The sequence below is a fragment of the Pristis pectinata genome, chromosome 14 (genome assembly GCF_009764475.1).
Source record: "Pristis pectinata isolate sPriPec2 chromosome 14, sPriPec2.1.pri, whole genome shotgun sequence".
Lineage (NCBI taxonomy): Eukaryota > Metazoa > Chordata > Chondrichthyes > Rhinopristiformes > Pristidae > Pristis > Pristis pectinata.
Window position 1 is genome coordinate 6,725,145 of NC_067418.1, and position 20,857 is coordinate 6,746,001.

The 20,857-nt window shown below is 42.1% G+C and overlaps 1 protein-coding gene across 6 annotated transcripts in view; it reads right to left on the minus strand.

Annotated features, from left to right (window-relative positions):
- The window catches only part of LOC127577799 (doublecortin domain-containing protein 1-like), a 282,541-nt gene that overhangs the window by 74,324 nt on the left and 187,360 nt on the right, over positions 1 to 20,857 (minus strand). For 5 of the 6 annotated variants that reach the window (XR_007957440.1, XR_007957439.1, XM_052029376.1 and 2 more), the window contains exons 11-18: positions 20,671 to 20,793; positions 17,020 to 17,119; positions 14,984 to 15,119; positions 9,378 to 9,555; positions 7,877 to 8,032; positions 6,696 to 6,896; positions 2,556 to 2,673; positions 1,510 to 1,680 (exon numbers count right to left, since the gene is read on the minus strand). Coding sequence is in view for 4 of the 6 variants with exons in the window: in XM_052029376.1 (XP_051885336.1) it covers positions 1,510 to 1,680; positions 2,556 to 2,673; positions 6,696 to 6,896; positions 7,877 to 8,032; positions 9,378 to 9,555; positions 14,984 to 15,119; positions 17,020 to 17,119; positions 20,671 to 20,793 (1,183 nt within the window). In the remaining 2 variants the exon portion in view is untranslated. The remainder of the gene's footprint in view (positions 1 to 1,509; positions 1,681 to 2,555; positions 2,674 to 6,695; positions 6,897 to 7,876; positions 8,033 to 9,377; positions 9,556 to 14,983; positions 15,120 to 17,019; positions 17,120 to 20,670; positions 20,794 to 20,857) is intronic. The other variant, XM_052029374.1, reaches the window with a different exon arrangement.

Consider the following 20,857-nt stretch of genomic DNA (forward strand, 5'->3'; position numbering starts at 1 on the left):
GGCACCAGTGTTGAGAATAATCGTCGAAGAGGTGTTGCTGCTTATCCTCACTGATTGCGGTCTGTTATACATTTTCTTTTCTGCCATATATTTGACATAAGCCTATGATACAACAGTTGATATTTCTATAGTGTATTTAACATTGACAAATTCCCATTGTGCTTCACAGGGCTGAACTGGTCCAGCTTTTGGGGGTAAATTCAGCATAAATGCCAGTGCTTCCCTGTGTAACCTTCAACAATCCTGATTTCTATACATGTGCACATAAACATTAAAGTACCAGGGTTGCAATTAACTGTTTACTGCTATTTTTCAAACTTCTCTCCTTCAGTTTGGGAGCAGGACATTGTGAACATTTCCCATAACTTATTGTTGGGAATGCACACTAGATCAGATAGCTGACTAACCTGGCACAGGGAGCAGTTATATCAGACTGACTATAATGAATTTTGAACCAATTCCTTAACTTGGCTTACTAAATCAGTATTGAATGGAATTCAGCTCCAGTTTGTTTCTGACGTTCAGAGGGTGAAGGGTTCCTGCAGGTAGCTGGGAATATCGGAGCTGAGTTCCAAGCCTTCCGCCTTCACTTCAATGGAGTGGAATGTCTATGAGAGACTGAGGTGTGTGATAATTCAAGTATTGTAAATTGATTGAGTATTTTCTGCTTCTAAATACATCAGTTTCTGTTTACATTTTACAAGTTATTACTATTTTAATAGATTTTGAATAGTTTAAAGCATTTTGAATTTTTTTTTATTATCTGAATATTTTTGGACATCTGAAACTTTCTGCCTTTGACACTCAGAGGTGGAGTCAGCTGATGATACAGAGATCACAGTATGAGGTCTGAGAGTTAACTTGGGGTCAAGTATGAAACCAAGATCACAAACAGTCTGGTTTCGGTCCATAACATAGCCAGGTAAAGGAATGGAAACTATGGAGTTTGAGTTGGCTACAGGAACCTGAGATGATGGATCTGATCTTGCCAATTTTTAGCTGGGAAAATTTCTGTTCATCCAGAATTGGATGCCAAACGAACTGAGGTCTACATTCAACCCCTCATAGATAGGCTTGTGCAGTTTATATATGGGGTATATCTGTGGTTATTTGTAGTTTAAAGAGATGCACACAGCAGATTGGGCAAATGTTTGGGTTTCACTATTGATCTATTTCACGAACATGTGGATCAGGGGCAGGAGTAAGCTGCACACCTCCTTGAGCCTGCTCTTCCATTAAACAAAGAAGGCAATGGATCTAATTGTAACTCAGTTCCGATATTCCCAGCTACCTGCAGGAACCCTTCACCCTCTGAACATCAGAAACAAACCGGAGCTGAATTCCAATCGATACTGATTTAGTAAGCCAGGTTGAGGAATTGGTTCAAAATTTATTATAGTCAGTCTGATATAACCGCGCCAAGTATTCATGAAACTGGAAATACACGTCAACCAAAAGATGCAAAACAATTTACAGAAAATATAATGGAGAGCTGTCTGAATCACTTACAGGTTGATCCACTTCCTGGGTTCCACAGATGCAGAAGGTGCAGACATTGGCATGGTTTGCTGCTGTAACTTCATTGTCCAATACAGAGGTAGAAAAAGCACTCAATATTTTCATCTCGGGCACCCAGAACCATTTCTGATTGGCCACCCCATTACTGTATACCTTGTGATTCTGTAGTGAGATATTATATTGCAGTAATGTAAATGCAGGTAAAAAGGAATATTTGTAGCTATTGTTACTAAATAGAATATTTTAAGATATAATAGATTTTTTTTCTCAGCGTACAGTAAGTGGCACTTTTGCTAATGAGTCACGAGATTGTAGGTTCAAGCCCCATTCCTGAGACTCCAGCACATTGTAAGACTGATATTTCAATGAAGTACTGTTTCATTGCCACTGTGTGCTTTGCATTACATCATCCATGGAAGGGGCCACACAAGTAGATAGACTAGTAAAGAAGACGTATGGCATGCTTGCCTTCATTGGTTGGGCAATAGAGTATAAGAATTAGGAAGTCATGTTGCAGCTGTATAAAATTTTAGTTAGGCCACACTTGGAGTATTGTGTACAGTTCTGGTTGCCCAATTACAGGAAGGACATGGAGGCTTTGGAAAAGTACACATGAGATTTACCAGGACGCTGCCTGGATTAGAAGGTATGAGCTATAAGGAGCTGTTGGACAAACTTGGGTTGTCAGAATCTTTTTCCCAGGATAGAAATGTCAAATACTCAAGGACATGAATTTAAGATGAGGGGGGAGGGAGTTTAAAGGAGAAGTTTTTTACACAGAGAGTGGTGGGTGCTTGGAACGGGCTGCCAGGGGTGGTGGTGAAAGCAGATACCATAGTGGCATTTAAGAGGTTTTTAGATAGACACATGAATATGCAGGGAATGGATGGGGGATATGGATCATGTGCAGGAAGAAGAAATTTAGATTAATTTGGCATCATGTTCGGCACAGATATTGTATGTTCTAATGTTTCATTATAATTATTCAGCTTAAAGAAGAATTGAATAGTAAGTAAAATAATGGAAACATTGCTAACCTGAAGGATAACTGGACATCCCTGAAATTCCAATACACTCTGGCCATCACCGGAGCTAATTTGGGGCATTGAGACTGCAAGCACCAGATCAGGATTCCCCACTAGATGGAAGGTCCTGCTGATTGACAATGCACAGCGGTTCAGCTGATTTTCTGAAGTAAAATCCAAGCTTTTATTTCACCCAACCTTAGATTGGCTCTTACAAGTCAATAGTAAATACAAGGATATAAGAAATTGGAGCAGGAGTAAGCTAACTGACCTCTCAAGGAAGACCTCCACCATTCAATAAGATCGTGGTTAAACATTTACTTAAACATTTCTCTGCCCAATCCCATTTCCCTGATTGCCAATGTTCCAAAAATCTACTGATCCCAGCTTTAAAGCGATTCGAAAGCCCTCTTAGAGGGAAAATTACAAAGATCTGCAAGCCTGTGAATTATGAATTTTCTCCACATCTCAGTACTAATTGGACAACCTATTACCTTTATCACAGCTAGTCCTATATTCTCCAACCAGGGGGCACAACCACCCAGCTGTGAAGCTTTCTAAGACTTTTATATCATTCAAGAGTTCACCTTTCATTTAAACTTCATAGTCCTTCTACTCTAGCTCTCATCAAAGGACAATATTCCCTTCCCACAGATCAAACTGGTGAACCTTCATTTCACCTATTTTGAGATGAGCATTATTTTCTTTGGAGAAAACTGTTCATCTGGTCTCAAAAACTGTACAGAGAAACAGCAAGATCTCTTCATACAACACTTGGAATAAAGATCGACTTATAATACTGTAGTGCAGCAGGTAGGGCTGGTATCTCACAGCTGCAGTGACCCAAGTTCAATCCTGACTTCTGGTGCTGTCTGTGTGGAGTTTACACGTTCTCCCTGAGACAGTGTGAGTTTCCCTCGGGTGCACCAGCTTCCCCCAACATCCCAAAGGTATGTTGCTTGGTAGGTTAATTGACAGTTGTAAGTTATCCCTAGTGCAGGGTAGCAGGAGAATCAGGGGGAGATGATGGACATTCGAGAGAGAATAGGTCACAGGGGGAATGGGATTAATGGCACTGCTCTGAGGACCAGTATAGAATCAATGGGCTGAATGCTCTCCTTCCATGTCGTAAGAAAATATGAGAATATTTAAAATAAAGGGTTATTTTAATAAGACTAATATAACCCTTTATTTTAAATATTCAAATATAAATATTCATATATAAGAATATATCAGGCAGAGGGACCATATATCTACAAACTACTGATGAATAGCCACGTATTATATCTTATAGCCAGTGAATTTGTTGATAGCACTCCCAAAATTGCTCACAAAATATTGCTAACCATAAGGAAAATTGAACATCCCTGAAATTCCATCACACTTGAAATACAAAGATAATCCCTGGCTTCTCCTCTCCACTGCAAACCACCTTCTGCAACACTTATCCAAACTCTCTGCTATCATCATACCCAGTAACAAGTGTGAGAAGCACTACTCTGTCACTAGGTTGTGACCTTCTTACTCTAATGCTTCCCTTCCTTCCCTTAGCCCACTAGGTTAAACTTTGAATGTTCCCCAATCCTAGTTCCATACTCAGACCAGTTGCCAATTTCATTCTGGTCTTTTTTAATGATCTCTCTGGGATCACCTTGTCCATGAGACATTACCCCCTACTCCCTGGACCCTACTCCCAACAAACTATTGACCACCCCATTTTCCTCCTTGGCCCCTGTGCTATTTTATATCTCATTATCTTTTTTTTATACAGCACGATAACAGGCCCTTCCAGCCCAATGAGCCCACACTGCCCAATTACACCCATGTTAACCTACTAACCCGGACGTCTTTGGAATGTGGGGGGAAACCGGAGCACCCGGAGGAAACCCACACAGACACGGGAAGAACGTACAAACTCCTTACAGACAGCGGTTGGAATTGAACCCCGATCACTGGTGCTGTAATAGCGTTATGCTAACCGCTACACTACCATGCCGGTCTCTCCTCAGGTATTTTCCCCTCCCTTGTAAATCTAAGCCATGTTGTTCCCCAACCCCAACTCTACAAAAATACAACAGATCATTCATCCTTGAAAACTTTTAACCCATATCCAATCTCTCTTTCCACTCAGATATCCTTGAATGTGTTACATACTCTCGAGTCTCTGCCCATCTTAACTGGAACTGATTGATTGAATCCCTGAATCAGATGTCCTTCCCTTTCATGAGTGAAACGAGTCTGATAAGGTTGCAGGTGAAACCCTTCATAGCCCCAACAAAGGTGATCCGCATTTTCTCAGCCTTCTCCACCTGTCAGCAACTTTTAGCACCGGTCACCACACTGCCTTCCTCAAAAATTGCTCCTCCCTCGTCTAGCAGGGTGGGGCCATGCTCATCCAGTCCAGTCAGGGCCTGAGGATCTCCAGCTATGGTATCAGGCCCACACTTTTGGCCTCTCCAAGGAATCTACCTCTGACACCAGTTCTATTCCTAATTGCTCTTCAGCAATGCCTGCTGAATGCGTGCCATCAGATCCCACATAATGGTGTCGTTAAATTGAACAGTAGTCAGTGCTGATGCCTCAGAGCTCCAGTGACACAGGTTCAATTCTGACATTGAGTTTGCACATTCTCTCTGTAACCATGTGGGTTTCCCCTGGGTGCTCTGATTTCCTCAAAGAAGTGCTGGAGGGTTCACTGGCGATAGTTAGTTACCCCTTAGTATAGAAAGGTGGCAAAAGAATCAAAGGGAAGCTGGGCATCTGAGAGAATAGGTACTTGGATATTAGAAGAGGAATGAGATTGATGGCATTGCCCTGCTGGGAGCCAGCATAGACTCAACGGGATAAATGGCATCTTTCTGTGTCTTGGTAACTTCTGAAGACACACAGTTTATCTCACCTCTTGAACCCTTAATATCTCTGAATTATCAAGACTGCTTGTCCAACATCCATGGATTAGCAGAATTTAGGAAGGAGTTATTCCTGTCAGCCGTGCCTTAATTTAAACATTGCAAAAATTAAATAAAAATTTTCATGTCAAGGCAAAATAAGAGACCAGCTGTAATGTTTCCTAATTATTCTTTCAACCTCTTTTGTTAAAAAATACCAGTCGTCACAGAAATAGTGAGTTTGTGAAATATATATTCGGAAAAACACTTATATTTTCATTTCGGAAGGCATCCCACCAGATCGGTTAAGAAAAAATTATTTTGAGAGTCAAATGTGTATTTGCTTCTGCAGTGCGTAATGAAATTACACTTGGACAGATAGGAAAGACTGGGTCTGGAATTGCTAGTAGGACATCATTGAGAACATAAGGGAATGGACAACATCAAGGGAAGAGGGAACATCAGGGGGAAGGGCGGCATGAGGAAATGGAGGTCAGTCACATGACTGGGAAAGAGGCTGATGCACCAACCGAAGTACTTAAACCAAAGTACTCCCAGATCAACATCGGCAGCAAGCCAGATACATAAGTGTGGCCTCTTTTCACCAAAGAAGGCCTTGGTTCCCCACTTGAGTGGCACGGGCTGTTTGAATGTGACTTACAAGGAGAGGTTGCGTAGACTTGGACTTTATTCCTTGCAACACAGGAGTCTGAGGGGCGACCTGATCGAGGTATATAAGATCACGAGCGGCACACACAGGGTGAACGCTCACAGTCTTTTTCCCAGGGAGGGGGGTGCTAAAAACGAGAAGGAATAGGTTTAAGGTCAGAGACGAGAGATTTAAAAGGGACATCAGGGGCAGCTTCTTCACGCAAAGGGTGGTGCGTATTTGGAATGAGCTGCCAGAAATAGCGGTTGAGGCGGGCACATTAGCTAAATTTAAAAGCCCATCGAAATAAGTACATGGATAGGAGAGGTTTAGAGGGCTGTGGGCCAAACGTGGGCAGATGGGACTAGCTCACTAGGCATGGATGAGTTGGGCCGAAGGGCCTGTTTCCATGCTATATGACTCTATGACTCTATCACTATGAATATCCAGTGGCCTCTGTATGTGCATGCATCACATACAAGAAGAAAAGATACTCAAAAGTGAGCAACTGATCCCCAAAGAGAAGGTCCTAAAATAAATTCCTTAACGTAGCATGCAATAATAATGTGCTCCACAAATGAATTTCCATGCCGGGACATTGAGGTGCTTTTTCACCTGCTTCCATCTTTTAAGTTCCATCGCTGAAAGATGTCATCAGCTTTCTTTTCAACCAGTGTCACTTCCAAGCCTGGATGTGCATTTATCTCAGGAACTCCCACAACAAGCCAGGGACAGCTGCAGTTGATGATGTATCCATCTTGGAACTGAAACTGCTGCTGTTGTACTTTTTGTGGTTTAAGAGATTTTGTGCGGGGCCTGCAGGTGAAAGTTAACCAAACATTAGAACATTAGAACTTATGGTCTGCTCTGCCAGTCATTAAGATCATGGCTATTCTCATCCCAATTTCTTGCCTGATCCACAAAAAACCTTGATTTAGGTCTCGCCAGTCTTGAATATGTTCAGTTATGCACCCTCCACATCTCTCTGGAAGAGGGAATTCCAAAGATTCACAACTCCTAGAGAAGAAATTCCTCCTCCTCCCCATCTTTAATGGAGACTTGTATTTTGAAACTATGCCTCCTAGTTCTAGATTCCCTCACTGAGGAAGCTTCTCCTCAGCATCCACCTTATCCAGCTTCTTCAGAATCTTATCTGCTCCAGGAAGATCAACTTGCATTTTTCTAAACTCTAATGAGTGTAGGAGTTTATATACAATCTGCTGGAGGAACTCAGCGGGTCGAGCAGCATCTGCATCAGGGTTTTGACGCGAAACGTCGACAGTTCCTTTCCTTCCACAGATGCTGCTCGACCCACTGAGTTCCTCGAGCAGATCGTTTGTTGCTCCAGATTCCAGCATCTGCAGTCTGTTGTCTGTCTCTAGGAGATTATACACAATGTGACTACAAGGGCAAGTCAGACTCTGGGACTCCTATGGCAAGTAACTCACCTCCTAACTCCCCAAAGCCTGTCCACCATCTCTAAGACTCAAGTCAGGAGTGTGTTAGAACACTCTCCACTTGCCTGGATGAGTGCAGCTTCAACAGCACTCAAGAAGCTCGACACCACACAGGGCAAAGCAACCCGCTTGATAGGCACCCCATCCACAACTATTCACTCACTCCACCACCGACAGACAGTGTACCATCTTATAGGATACACTGCAGTAACTTACCAAGCACTTTCCAAACCCACCACCTCTACCAGCTAGAAGGACAATTAGCGATGTAGCAGTAAATTCTAGCATTGGTAGTTAGCATCAACATCTGCAGAATAAATTTTAAAAATGGGGCTTAACCTGTATTTATTGTACAGATCAATGTTTGTAAATGACCTCCCATCTTCTTGCTGGGAGACTTCACCATCATCAAATGCCTTTGAATTCCTTTCCCATGGATAAAGTCCTTTGGGCTGCTGAGCATCAAGGATAAGATGTGTCCTGGCATGTGCATCTCTGAAAAAGAATACAGAAAAACATGGTCAACTACTTCATGGAAAACATCACATCACCATAGGGCAACCTTTCCACCGAGATCTGCAGTGGATCTGAACATAGAACATAGAACACAGAACAGTACAGCACAGGAACAGGCCCTTCAGCCCACAATGTCTGTGCCAACCATGATGTCAAATTAAAATAAACCTATTTGCCTGTACTTGATCCATATCCGTCCATTCTCTTCAGTCCTGATGCAAGGTTTTGACCCGAAATGTCAACCATTCTTGCCCCCCCAAAGATGCTGTTCGACCTGCTGAGTTCCTCCAACAGATTGTATGTTGCTCCAGATTCCAGCAGCCGCGGTGTCTTGTCTCTCTCCGTTCCCTGCCTGTTCATGTGCCTGTCTAAGTGCCTCATAAACACCACTGTCATATCTGCTTCCACCATCACCATCCCTGGAAGCATGTTCCAGGCACCCACCACTCTCTGTGTGAAGAAACATACCCCACACATCTCCTTTAAACTTTCCCCCTCTCACCTTAAAGCCATGTCCTCTAGTACGTGACATTTCTACCCTGGGAATAAGAGTCTGACTGTCTACCCTATCTATGTCTCACATAACATTATAGACTTCCATCAGGTCTGCTGACGGCTGTGCCTGTAACTGGGTAATTCAGGACCAGAGGGTGTAGCTCAGTTCTGGGACGCCTGTACTGCCATGGCAGTCTCTTGATGGGTAGGAGCTCCAAGCTCCAGAGGCTTCCCTACTCTCTGGAAAGTTCTCCTAGTGAACCTGTATAGAGTTAACCTGTTACCAGTAAAATGAAATGAATTAACCTGTTACCAGTGACTTGCAGTTACATCAGTATTTCACAGTATCCTAGATCAGTCTATTATTAGTCACGTGTACATCAAAACACACAGTGAAATATATCTTTGCATAGAGTGTTCTGAGGGCAGCCCGCAAGTGTCTCCACGCTTCTGGCACCAACATAGCACGCCCACAACTTCCTAACCCATACATCTTTGGAATGTGTGAGGAAACCAGAGCACCCGGAGGAAACCCACGCAGACACGGAGAGAACGTACAAACCCCTTTCAGACAGTGGCCAGAATTGAACCCGGGTTGCTGTCGCTGTAATAGTGTTACGCTAACTGCTACAATTTTCATGACACCTAACGAGTGGTGTTTTGGAATACTCCCATTATTTCTTTCCTGTTCATACTTCTACAAAATTCTAAATAAAACAATGCATTGACTTTTTCATCGATTAAGTTTGTAATTACAATTATCCAATGCAAAGTCCGCGCTAAATTTAGGCACTCCAAAGTTTTGAGCAGAATAGCATCAATTTCTTACAGTAAATCATTTAAGAGGTTTTCGTCCTTGGTATGATTGTCATCACTTGTTATAGAGCAAGTTTGGTCTTGCTTATCTGATTCTAAAGAGACGTCTTCACAATCAATGGGCACAGCACATTCAGCTAATGCCAACTTGGCTCCAGCAACAAGATTACCCACAACCTCAAGGACCAAACCTGCATGGTAAAAAAAAACATGTTAAAATTGGATGCTAAATGTTCCATTTTCTGAAGTCAATCACATTTTTCATTTGTTTTAATTTTCATTAACTTACTTTTATGATCTTACAGTGTCCCAAAGGACTTTAGAGACACTGAAGTACTGTTGGAGAGTTGTGTCTACACTAGGAAACACAGCAGCAAATTTATACATAGAAAGGTCCCACAAACACCATGGGATAATGAGCAGATGGCTGGAACATCGGGGATAATTCCCCTTCTCTCTGAAACATTGCAATGGGATCTTTTACTTCCAGCTAAGGTCGCACAGTTTATTAGCTCCTCCAAAGGTCAGCACATCCTATCAGTGCGGCCCTCCCCTAGTTCTCCAACAGGTGTGTCAACAAGGATTTTGTGCTGAACCCTTTGAAGTGGCTAACCCTCATTTGAATTCTACAGATCATAGGTAAGAATCCTGCCCACTTTTGTGTTCTATGTTCCATGCTTGATACATTAATATTATATTGCATTGATGTCATGGAGCTTGGAAAGCAGCAAAAGATAAGGACACGTGACGCTGTTCAGCAATCTTTGATTGATGCAGGGTGCAGAGTTGGGACAACTGGGCAGTGGTCTTTATGTCACATCACCTCCAATGACCACAACTGCAACCCCAAAGAAATGGCATCTTGTGCTAAAAGTTCCCACGTAGCTGGATGCATATTGTAGTCTGCTTTCAAAATTTCTTTCCGTAATTTTTTCTCTGGAGCGTCAGAGGCTGAGGGGAGATCTGACAGAGGTTTATAAGATTATGAGGGGCATATATAGAGTAGACAGCCAGCATCTTTTTCCCAGGGTTGAAATGTCTAATACCAGAGGGAATACATTAAAGGTGAGAGGGGGAAAGTGTGGGGCAAATTTTTTTATACAGAGAGTGGTGGGTGCCTGGAATGCGCTGCCAGGGGTGGTGGTGGAGGCAGATACAATAGAAGCATTCAAGAGGCTCTTAGATAGGCACATGAATGTGCAGGAAATGGAGGAATATGGACACGGTGTAGGCAGAAGGGATTAGTTTAGTTTGGCATTTGATTACTAATTTATTTAGTTTGGCACAACGTTATGGGCCAAAGGGCCTGTTCCTGTGCTGTACTGTTCTATGTTCTATGCTCTAATAGGTGAATTTGGAAGCAGAAATACTGCAAATGCACATTTAGTGCAAGATACCAGGGATCAATTCCTAACCCTGAGTCACTAATGGAGGTTTGCAGTTGTCTTTCATAACTGGGTAGGTTCTGCCATAGAGTGTTACAAATCGGTAGCTTGCATTCCTCGTTCCTCCACTAAGGTAGCCATTATTATTGATATGGGAGATTGTTTCTATCATGGGAGGTGTCAAAAGCAGCCAAATTCTTAAATGGTTTGTTTCCCCAACACATTGAAAGTTTGCCCCCAAGTGAGTGCTGCTCTGGCAAATTTCCAGACCATTTACTACACAAAATAGGCTACGTAATACCTCCAGTCATTCAATAAGTTCATAAATCCCTGTGCCTCAAGATCATTCTCCTGCCTCCCCATATCTCTGATTCCCTTCATGGCCAAGGATCTAACATTGCCGGCCTTAGTGGCTGAAGAAATTACTGCTCATCTCAGCATTAAATCCTGACACCATATCTCTAGTTCTAGACTCTCCATCCAAAGGATACAACCTTGTAAATCCTTCACAGAATCCTGTATACTTCAGTGAGATCATAGAACAAGAACATAGAACAGTACAGCACAGGAACAGGCCATTTGGCCCACAATGTTTATGCCAACCATGATGCCAAATTAAACTAATCCCATCTGCTTGCACATGATCCCTCTACTCCATGCCTTTTCTATGCCTCTCATTATTTTATATACTTCTATCAGGTCATCTCTCAGCCTCCAACATTCCAGAGAAAACAATCCAAATCTGTCCCAGCTCTCCCTATAGCTGATACTCTCTAATCCAGGCAACATCCTGATGGACCACTTCTGCACCTTCTCCAAAGCTTCCACGTCCTTCTTGTCATGTGGAGATCAGAACTGCACACAATACTCCAAATGTGGCCTAACCAAAGTTTTATACAGTCGCAACATAACTTGCCAACTTTTATACTCAATGCCCCGACAGCAAGCATTCCTCTAAATACCTATGTTTAAGCCAATCTATTCAGTTAACCATCAAACAACACAGACTCTAGACAAATATATCTTTAGAAATGAAGACCAAGCGGTACCAAGTTCTGGTCTCACCAAAGTCCTCTATAATTTTAACAACATTGACTTACCTTTATATAACAATGGTCAATATTCAATTTCCCTTCCTTATCCTGCTTGCTAAATCTGTGTGCTAACTTTCCGTGCACCATGAACCAGCAGTCTATGATCGTTACAAGTTACTGAACATTTAAAAATATTCTATTTTTCTATTCTGTCAAGGTAAATAATCTCTCATTTCCCCACATTATACTCTAGCTTTCCTCTTCTTGTCCACTCACATACCTCCTCAGAGCTCCATTTTCCCCAAGCCGATTGTGACATTCATTAAGGGAAGCACAATTATTTTTGGTTTTCTTCTTTTTAAAATAGTTATCAAAGTTCTTCGTCAATTTTTGGTCACACTTTTTGCTTCCCATATTCTACGGGCAACATAATGATCTCCATCCATGGACTTTTCCCATTGGGTTTTCTGAGTGGAATGTACATTTTTAAATTTTTAAATTTTATTTACAGCGTGGTAACAGGCCCTTCCAGCCCGACGAGTCCGCGCCACCCATTTTAAACCCAAATTAACCTACCAGTACGTCTTTGCAATGTGGGAGGAAACCGGAGCACCCGGCGGAAACCCACGCAGACAAGGGGAGAACGTACAAACTCCTTACAGACAGTGACGGGGAATCGAACCCCGATCGCTGGCACTGTAATAATGTCAAGCTAACCGCTACGCTACCGTGCCATCTATGAGACATTTAGTCAAATGTTAGTTGATATCTATCTATTACAAAGCATTTGATTAAATTTACATATGTAATTTAGCTAATTCATCTCTCATATCTACCTACCTGGCCTTATTCAATTTCAAGACTCTAGTTTTAGTCTAATTTGCATCCCTCTTAGAATAATTACAGAATTTCATAATATTGGAATCAGTTTACCCAAACCATGACACAGGAACCCTGTACCTCCTAGATTATATAATGGTGAATTTAGGTCTTAATTCAGCATATTTACTTAAGGTTTACAATCTTAGTTCAACAAAGCAACATATAATTTATGCTGGTATATGAACAGCCAGCAAATTTGAAAGTGGGGTCCCTTAAGAAAAGCTTGGAATATTTGCCTGGAGGATCCTTTACCATGAGATTCTGATCAAAGACTTGGATGAAGGCATAGAAATATAGTTGTTTACTTTGCCGATGACACAGGTAGGAAAATAAGTTGTGAAGACGTCGTGAAGGGATATATAGATGGGTTAAGTAAAAGGGCAAAGATCTGGCAAATTGAGTATACATTGGGAAGATGTAGAAGTTGTTCATTTTAACAGGAAAAATAAAAAAATAAAATTTATCCAAATGATGAGAGATTGCAGACTCTTGGGTGAAGATGAATCTGTGTATTCCTAGGGCATGATCTACAAAAGGCCAGTGCAAAAGTACTGCAAGTAATTAGGAAAGCTAATAGGATGTTAGTTTGCAGACAACACAAAAACTGGTGGAGTTGTGAAAAGTGAGGAAGGTTGTCAGAGGAATCAGTGGGATTTAGATCAGTTGGAAACTTGGATGAAGAAGTGTCAGATGGAATTTAAGGTGAGGTGGTGCATTTTGGGAGGTCAAATAAGAACATAAGAACATAAGAAGTAGGAGCAGGAGTAGGCCAGCTGGCCCGTCGAGCCTGCTCCATCATTCAACAAGATCACGGCCATGGACTCAGATCCACCTACCTGCCTTTTCCCCATAACCCTGAATTCACCTAATATGCAAAAATCTATCTAACTGTGCCTTAAATGCAAGAGGAAAGTAAGCAGTGAGGACTCTTAGGAGCATTAATGTACAGAGGAACCTTGGGGTGCAAGTCCATAGCTCCCTGAAAATGGCAACAGAAGTGGATAGGGTGGTAACAAAGAGGTTCAACATGGTTGGGACATTGAGTATAAAAGTTGAGAAGTCATGTTGCACAGGAGTGATGCAGGGTCTTGACCTGAAACATCGACAGTTCCTTTCCCTCCATAGATACTCTTCCACCCCCTGAATTCCTCCAGCAGATTGCTTTTCAAAACTTTACCGTAGCCACATTTGGAGTTTGGTGTGCAGTTCTGGTCATTGCAGGAACAACGTAGAGGCTTTGGAGAGAATGCAGAAGACGTTCTGCAGGATGTTGCCCGGATTGGAGAACATCAGCTAAAAGGAGAGGTTGGACAGATGTGGATTGTTTGCACTGCAGCATCAGAGGCTGAGGCTGACCTGATAGAGGTATATAAAACTATGAGAGGCATAGATAGGGTAGATGGAGTATTTCTCCCAGGGCGGAAATGTCAAACATTAGATGGCATACTTAAGGTGAGAGGGGGAAAGTTTAAAGGAGATGTGTGAGGCAAGTTGTTTACACAGAGAGTGGGAGGGTCCTGGAATGCATTGAAGCAGGTACAATGGCAACTTTTAAGGCCACTTAGACACTCACATGAACATGCAGGGAATGGAGGTATACAGATTATGTGCAGGCAGACAGGATTAGTTAGATTGGCATCATGATCGGCGCAGACATGGTGGGCCGAAGGGCCTCTTCCTGTGCTGTACTGTTCTATATTCTATGTAATGTTATCATTGATTGATAGGGGAGCTGAACACCAAAGTAGAGAGGTTGTGCTTCAGTTAAATGAGGCATTGGTGAGGCCACATCTGAAGTACTGTGTGCAGCTTTATTCTCCTTATTGTTGATGGTTGTTAATGCAATGGAGGAAGTTCAAAGAAAGTTCACTGGACCAAGATCTGGAATAACAGGTAATCTAATGAGGAAAGCTTGGACAGGCCAGACTTGTATCCACTGGTGTCTAGAAGAGTGAGAGGGTGTTTTAATTGAAGCATGTAAGATCTTGAGGGGTCTTGTCAAGAGATAAAGGGTCACTCATTTAAGTTATAGACGAGAAGAACTTTTCTCTCGCGGGATTATGAGTCTTTGGAACTCTTTTCAAAAGGATGAAGCAAGCAGAGACTTTGAATATTTTTAAGGCAGTGGTAGATAAATTATTGATAAGCATGGAAATGAAAGGTTACCCGGAGTAGATAAGAACGCAGTTGGAATCAGATCAGCTATGATCTTATGAAAGGCCAACCTCCCTCAAGGGACTGAGTGGCTTCCTCCTGCTTATAATTCATGTGTTCTGTATGTTCTCATTTCACAAGATAGATCTAAAATAGCCTGTTACCTTCTGGATTACATGTGGCGCAATAACTGCGGATCAAAGCAACATCAGATGTCAAACTCTTAAGGCAGAGACGCTTCTTCTGCTCCACAGAGATTACTTTTGGATCTATCCAAGCCTCTCCACAGGACACATACACCTGAAAGATAACAGGCTAGATTAAAGTACTGGAAGTAATTAAACTCTGTACAATATTTTGCACTTTGTAAAGAGATGACCATGTTCCATTACAAGTTAACTATGAAAGATACATTTGGAATTTTCATACCCTCATACTTTTGATGTATTTCTTATGAACTTAACAGAGCACCAGTAAGAGTGTAGAACATCATTACTGGTTTAGATAGGGCAGCTATTCCCACTGGTAAATGGAACAAAAAACAAGCTGCTGGAGGAACTCTAAAGGTCAGGCAGCATCTGTAGAGGGAAATGGACAGTCGACATTTCAGGTCAAGACCCTTCATCTGGACCAGAACCGTAAGGGTCTCGACCTGAAACGTTGACTGTCCGTTTCCATTTAGAGATGCTCCCTGACCCACTGAGTTCCTCCAGCAGCTCGTTTCTCGCTCCAGATTCCAGCATTTGCAATCTCTTGTGTCTCCATTGGTAAATGGTTCACGATCTGGTGACACATTTAAAGTGATGGGCAAAAAATAAAAGGGGAACGTGAGGAAAGCAGTTACTGTTTGGAAGGATGTTGAAGACAGTCCATCAGGACTTTCAGAAGGACATTGGAAAATAATTTGCAGGATTGCAGGCAAAGGGCATGAAAACGAGGCTGATCGGATTGTTCTGCAAGAAGCCTGCGTTAACTCAATGGATCAGATGGACTCCTTCTGCAGCAGAGATTCAACAGAATTACACCAGGGCTCAGAAGGTTGAGCTATGAAGGTGAGTGTCATAAGCCTCACCTGTAAATTGGCAAATTAAATCAGTAAATCAGTTTATCAGTGTCACATGGACTAAGGTACAGTGAAAAATTTGCCTTGCATATTGTCCGTACAGATCACTTCATTACAACAGTGCATTGAGGTAGTACAAGAGGAAAGTGCAGTGGTTAGCATAATGCTTTACAGCGCCAGCGACCCGAGTTCAATTCCTGCCGCTGCCCGTAAGGAGTTTCTACGTTCTCCCCGTGTCTGTGTGGGTTTCCTCCGGGTGCTCTGGTTTCCTCCCACATTCCAAAGACATACGGGTTAGGAAGTTGTGGGCATGCTATGTTGGCACCGGAAGTGGGCTGCCCCCAGAACACTCTATGCAAAAAGATGCATTTCACTGTGTGTTTCAATGTACATGTGACTAATAAAGATATCTTATCTTATCTTAGAATGCAGAATAAAGTGTCACAGCTACAGAGAAAGTGCAGTGCAGGCAGACAATAAGGTGCAAGGCCATGACAATGTAGATTGTGAGGTCAAGAGTCCATCTTATCGTACTAGGGACCATTCAATAGTCTTATAACAGTGGGATAGAAGCTGTCCTTGAGCCTGGTGGTACGTGTTTTCAGGCTTTTGTATCTTCTGCCTGATGGAGGGGGGAGAAGAGAGAATGTTTGGGGTGGGTGAGGTCTTTGATTATGTTGGCTGCATTACCGAGGCAGTGAGAAGCGTAGACTGGTTATCCATGGGTTTTAGAAGGTTGAATGGTAGCCTTGTCAAGGTGTTTAATATTAAAACAATTTGAATGGGTGGGGGCAGATAAACAATTTTCTCTTGTGTGTGTATCAACAGCAAAGCAACATGGGATTATAAATAGGTTATTTAGAAGGGAAATCAGAAACTGCCCTTTCAGTGACAGGTGTGTGGAACTCTTTCCCTCTTCTCCCAACCCAACCCACACCAGCACTCAGACCCCTCCCCATACCAAGAAAAAGTGGTAGGACAATTTTAAGACTGAGATGAATAGAATTTTGAAGTTAAGACTATCAAGAACAAAGGTTAGTAACCTAATTTTAGGAAGAGATCAGAAAAGGTGGATCAGGGTCAAGGGACTGAATGATCTTCTCCTGCACTTGCATTCCCTCCTCCAAATAAACTTACCAACTGATCCCTCTGGAGATCTGTCAGAAGGCTCTGCTCCCGTCCAGTTTCATCAAACAGTCTGCGGGCTGCAAAAGGCAGTCCCAGCACTGAGGTACACCTGCAGTAAGAAGCCAGACAACTCATTAGGTCAAGGGATATATCTCTGATCCCATGGATATCAGGAATGGCTTACTCGTGAGCCCTTATTTCTCAACTAAGGTTACACCATCTATGATCAGATCTTTATGGTCAGAAATAACATTGAATTCAATGGAAAAATCTGTCACTAATGCACCAATGACGTTTTATCTTTGTACTAATTTGATCTGTAGTTCTAAGAGGTAGGATCTCCAAATGTACCTGTGGCTTGGTACAAGGAAAGAATCAGCTCAATGATATAAACTAAATGTTACCTCGCCTCGTGCTAATTTAGTTTGTCTTCATAATAATATGGTCAGGTTGCAAGGCAAGTTGTATTACTGTTGTCCAAATGAAGCAAGACAAGTTGACTGAGTTTCCATAAGGGAAAGCTGTATAGGTCACCAGGAGTGACCAGTGAACCCAAGAAGGTAATAATAGCGGTCTTGAATTCAAGGTAATTAACGCAAATGTTGTTCATGCTGCTTAAATGTATCAAAACATGCAGAAACCAAAGCAGTTTTTACTAACAGTATTACTGAGAGATTAATTGTTCAAGTTACTGTGGAAGGTTAATGGTGCCAAATGATCACTGCCTTTTGCCTACGTAACAAAAGTCACCAACAGAAACATAATGGTCAACAGTACATAAATGACCTGGATGAGTATGTTGATGGGTGGGTTAGTAAGTTTGCAGATGATACCAAGGTTGGTGGAGTTGTGAATAGTGTAGAGGACTGGCGACGGATACAATGTGATATAGATCAGTGCAGATGTGGGCAGAGAAGTGGCAGATGGAGTTTAAGCTGGATAAATGTGAGGTGTTGCACCTTGGTAGGACTGTTGTCAAGAGGCAGTACACGCTTAAGGGCAAGACCCTTAACAGCGTTGAAGAGCAGAGAGACCTTGGGGTGCAAGTCCATGGCTCATTGAAAGTGGCTACACAGGTAGATAGGGTGGTTAAGAAGGCTTATGGAATGCTTGCATTTATTAATCGGGGTATTGAGTACAGGAGTCAAGAAGTTATGATGCATCTCTATAGAACTCTGGTTAGGCCACATTTAGGGTATTGCATGCAATTCCGGTCACCTCACTACAGGAAGGATGTCAAGGCTTTAGAGAGGGTGCAGAGGAGGTTTACTAGGATACTGCCTGGATTAGAGGGCATGTTTTATCAGGAGAGGCTGGACAAATTTGGGCTCTTTTCTCTGGAGCAGCTGAGGGGTGATCTGTTGGAAGTATATAAAATTATAAGGAGCATAGATAGAGTGGACAAGCAACATCTTTCTCGCATTATTGAGCGATCCAATACCAGAGGCATGCATGTAAGGTGAGGGGGGTAGGATCAGAACAGATGTCAGGGGTACGTTTTTTACTGAGAGAGTGGTGGATGCCTGGAATGCATTGCCTGATAGAGTGGTGGAGGCAAATTCATTGATGGCTTTCAAGAGGGGCTTGGATGGGCACATGAATGAGAGGAGAATAGATGGATATGGGCATTCTGCAGGTAGGAGGGATTAGCTATGTCTGCATAACATTGTGGGCCGAAGGACCTGTTCTGTGCTGTACTGTTCTATGTTCTATGTTCTATAATTCTGAGTCACCTGGAACTTCAAATGAACAGAAACCCATTGGCATGTTTAACAGATTCAGAAACAAGCTGAGTATTCCGTCTAAGTTTCTGTTCAGCCATTCCAAAACGCATATTCCTCATGCACCCCACCTGCCCTCACCCTCTCCTGTACTTAGACTCAGGACGAAGATTTGGGGTTCCCCACTTGTACATTGAACTGCTACTAGACAAGGCTGGCTAAACCCACATGCCTAATAATGAAAATCACTGGCAATCTGATGCATTAAAATCATTGGCATTCTGATGCATTGAGTGAAGCGTATTGGTTCCCACTGACTGCTTTTGGACTCATTATTAAACCAGGCTGGGCATCAGGTGTGTGATTTCAAGATCTGATTCTTCAGTTAACTATCATAGCTTACTTTGGTCAATAACCTCTCCCATATGGACCACAAGCTTTGGAGCCAATCCCTCCCAATAACAAAAGCTACCAGTTGTTCCATATGATGCTCCCTCATCAAGAGCTCCACACAAGCAATGTAATGAACTACACTCCTTATGTAGCGTCCTTTGCCATCCATATACAGTAACTCCATTTGCCTACATTGGCTTCAAATCACTAACTACCTCAACTAACAAAAATCTGTCAGTCTGAGGAGAAAGATTGCTCGACTTCTATAAAACTTTGTGTGAACAAGGACTTCCAGACTTCCCTCCAAGATGGCCAAATTCTAAATTCTTAATTATGCTTCTTTGTTCAGATTCCCTATCATAGTTCCTTAGAATCTTTCCTTTCGAAACTTTTATCATTTTAAGCACTCTGATCAATTCACTATTCAGTCCTCTATATTCAAGAGAATACAAGCCTATTCTGTGCAATCTAGCTTCACAATTCAACTGTCAAAGCCTTAATATCATTTTCACCATTAAACATACAAGCGCATCCTCCCATTACAATAATAAACACATATCTGATAGAATAGTTTTCTAACCAGTAATGGCACCAGGTACACCGGATGAGGGAAGGTCATTTTTTTTCTTAAACCTGAAATTTCATTTGAGGAGAAATTTGTCATTGGGTTGACTTCAATGGTGACTACATGAGAAATGGGGACGATGACTGCCATATTCTTGGACATGTGTCTTTCATATTCACGTTTAATGTAACATAGGAGGAGACCATTTGGCCCATCAAGTTAATGCCAGGTGTCAGAGCAATCCCATCAATCCTGTTCCCCCATCTCTTCCTAGTAACCTATTCCCTGACATAAGCCCATCAACTCTACCCTGATTCTCCTACAACCCACCTACTCAAGGGGCATTTCACAGTGGCCAATTAATCTATCAATTAGCATGTCTTTGGGTTGTGGGAGGTATGCTTGCTGCAATGGGGAGAATGTGCAAACTCAAATAGTACTGGAGGCGAGGATTGAACCTGGATTGTGGGAGCATTGAGGCAGCAGTGCTAACTACTGCATTGCCATGCCATCCTAAAGGTCCAGCAGAGGATGGTCCATTGACCTCCGAATTATGGGTCCCAAATGCTTCCTCTACACCATTCTGCAAGAGATAAATTTATCACTATATATGTTGTGAAAACTTTTTTTGATTTAATCTTTCTAGTTTTCTTTCTGCTGTACTTCTGCCTCATTATTTATCCTATTTTGTTAAAGAGATGTATTTGGCCATATGCATCAAGGTCCCAGATGCCTTGTGACATTATCAGATTGCACTTCAAATCTGTGGCACATTAGATTCCCTGCTCCTGAAAATTCTGGACCAATTTTTTGTCACATTAGAACAGGAAAATCATCCACCAAGATTAATCCCTATTCAAATAAGGTGCTTCATATTGGGAGGATGAGCCAGTGAAGATAAAGAAGTTCAATTCTTAAGCAGGTCCAATTCAAAAATATGATTTCTAAAACTCTTTAATGATAATTTATGGGCTGTGTTACCTCTCTAGGAACTGCTTAAGTTCAAGCTGGTGGGCTTTAATTGAATTGTCCTCTTGTGTATCTTTTCTCATCTGTAATTCATGGTTCCCTCTCCGCTGAATCTTATTCTTTGCAGAATTACAGCTAGAAACAAAAAAAAATGAGTATTTTATTAATACAAACTCAAGCAGGTCATTTCAAATCAGTC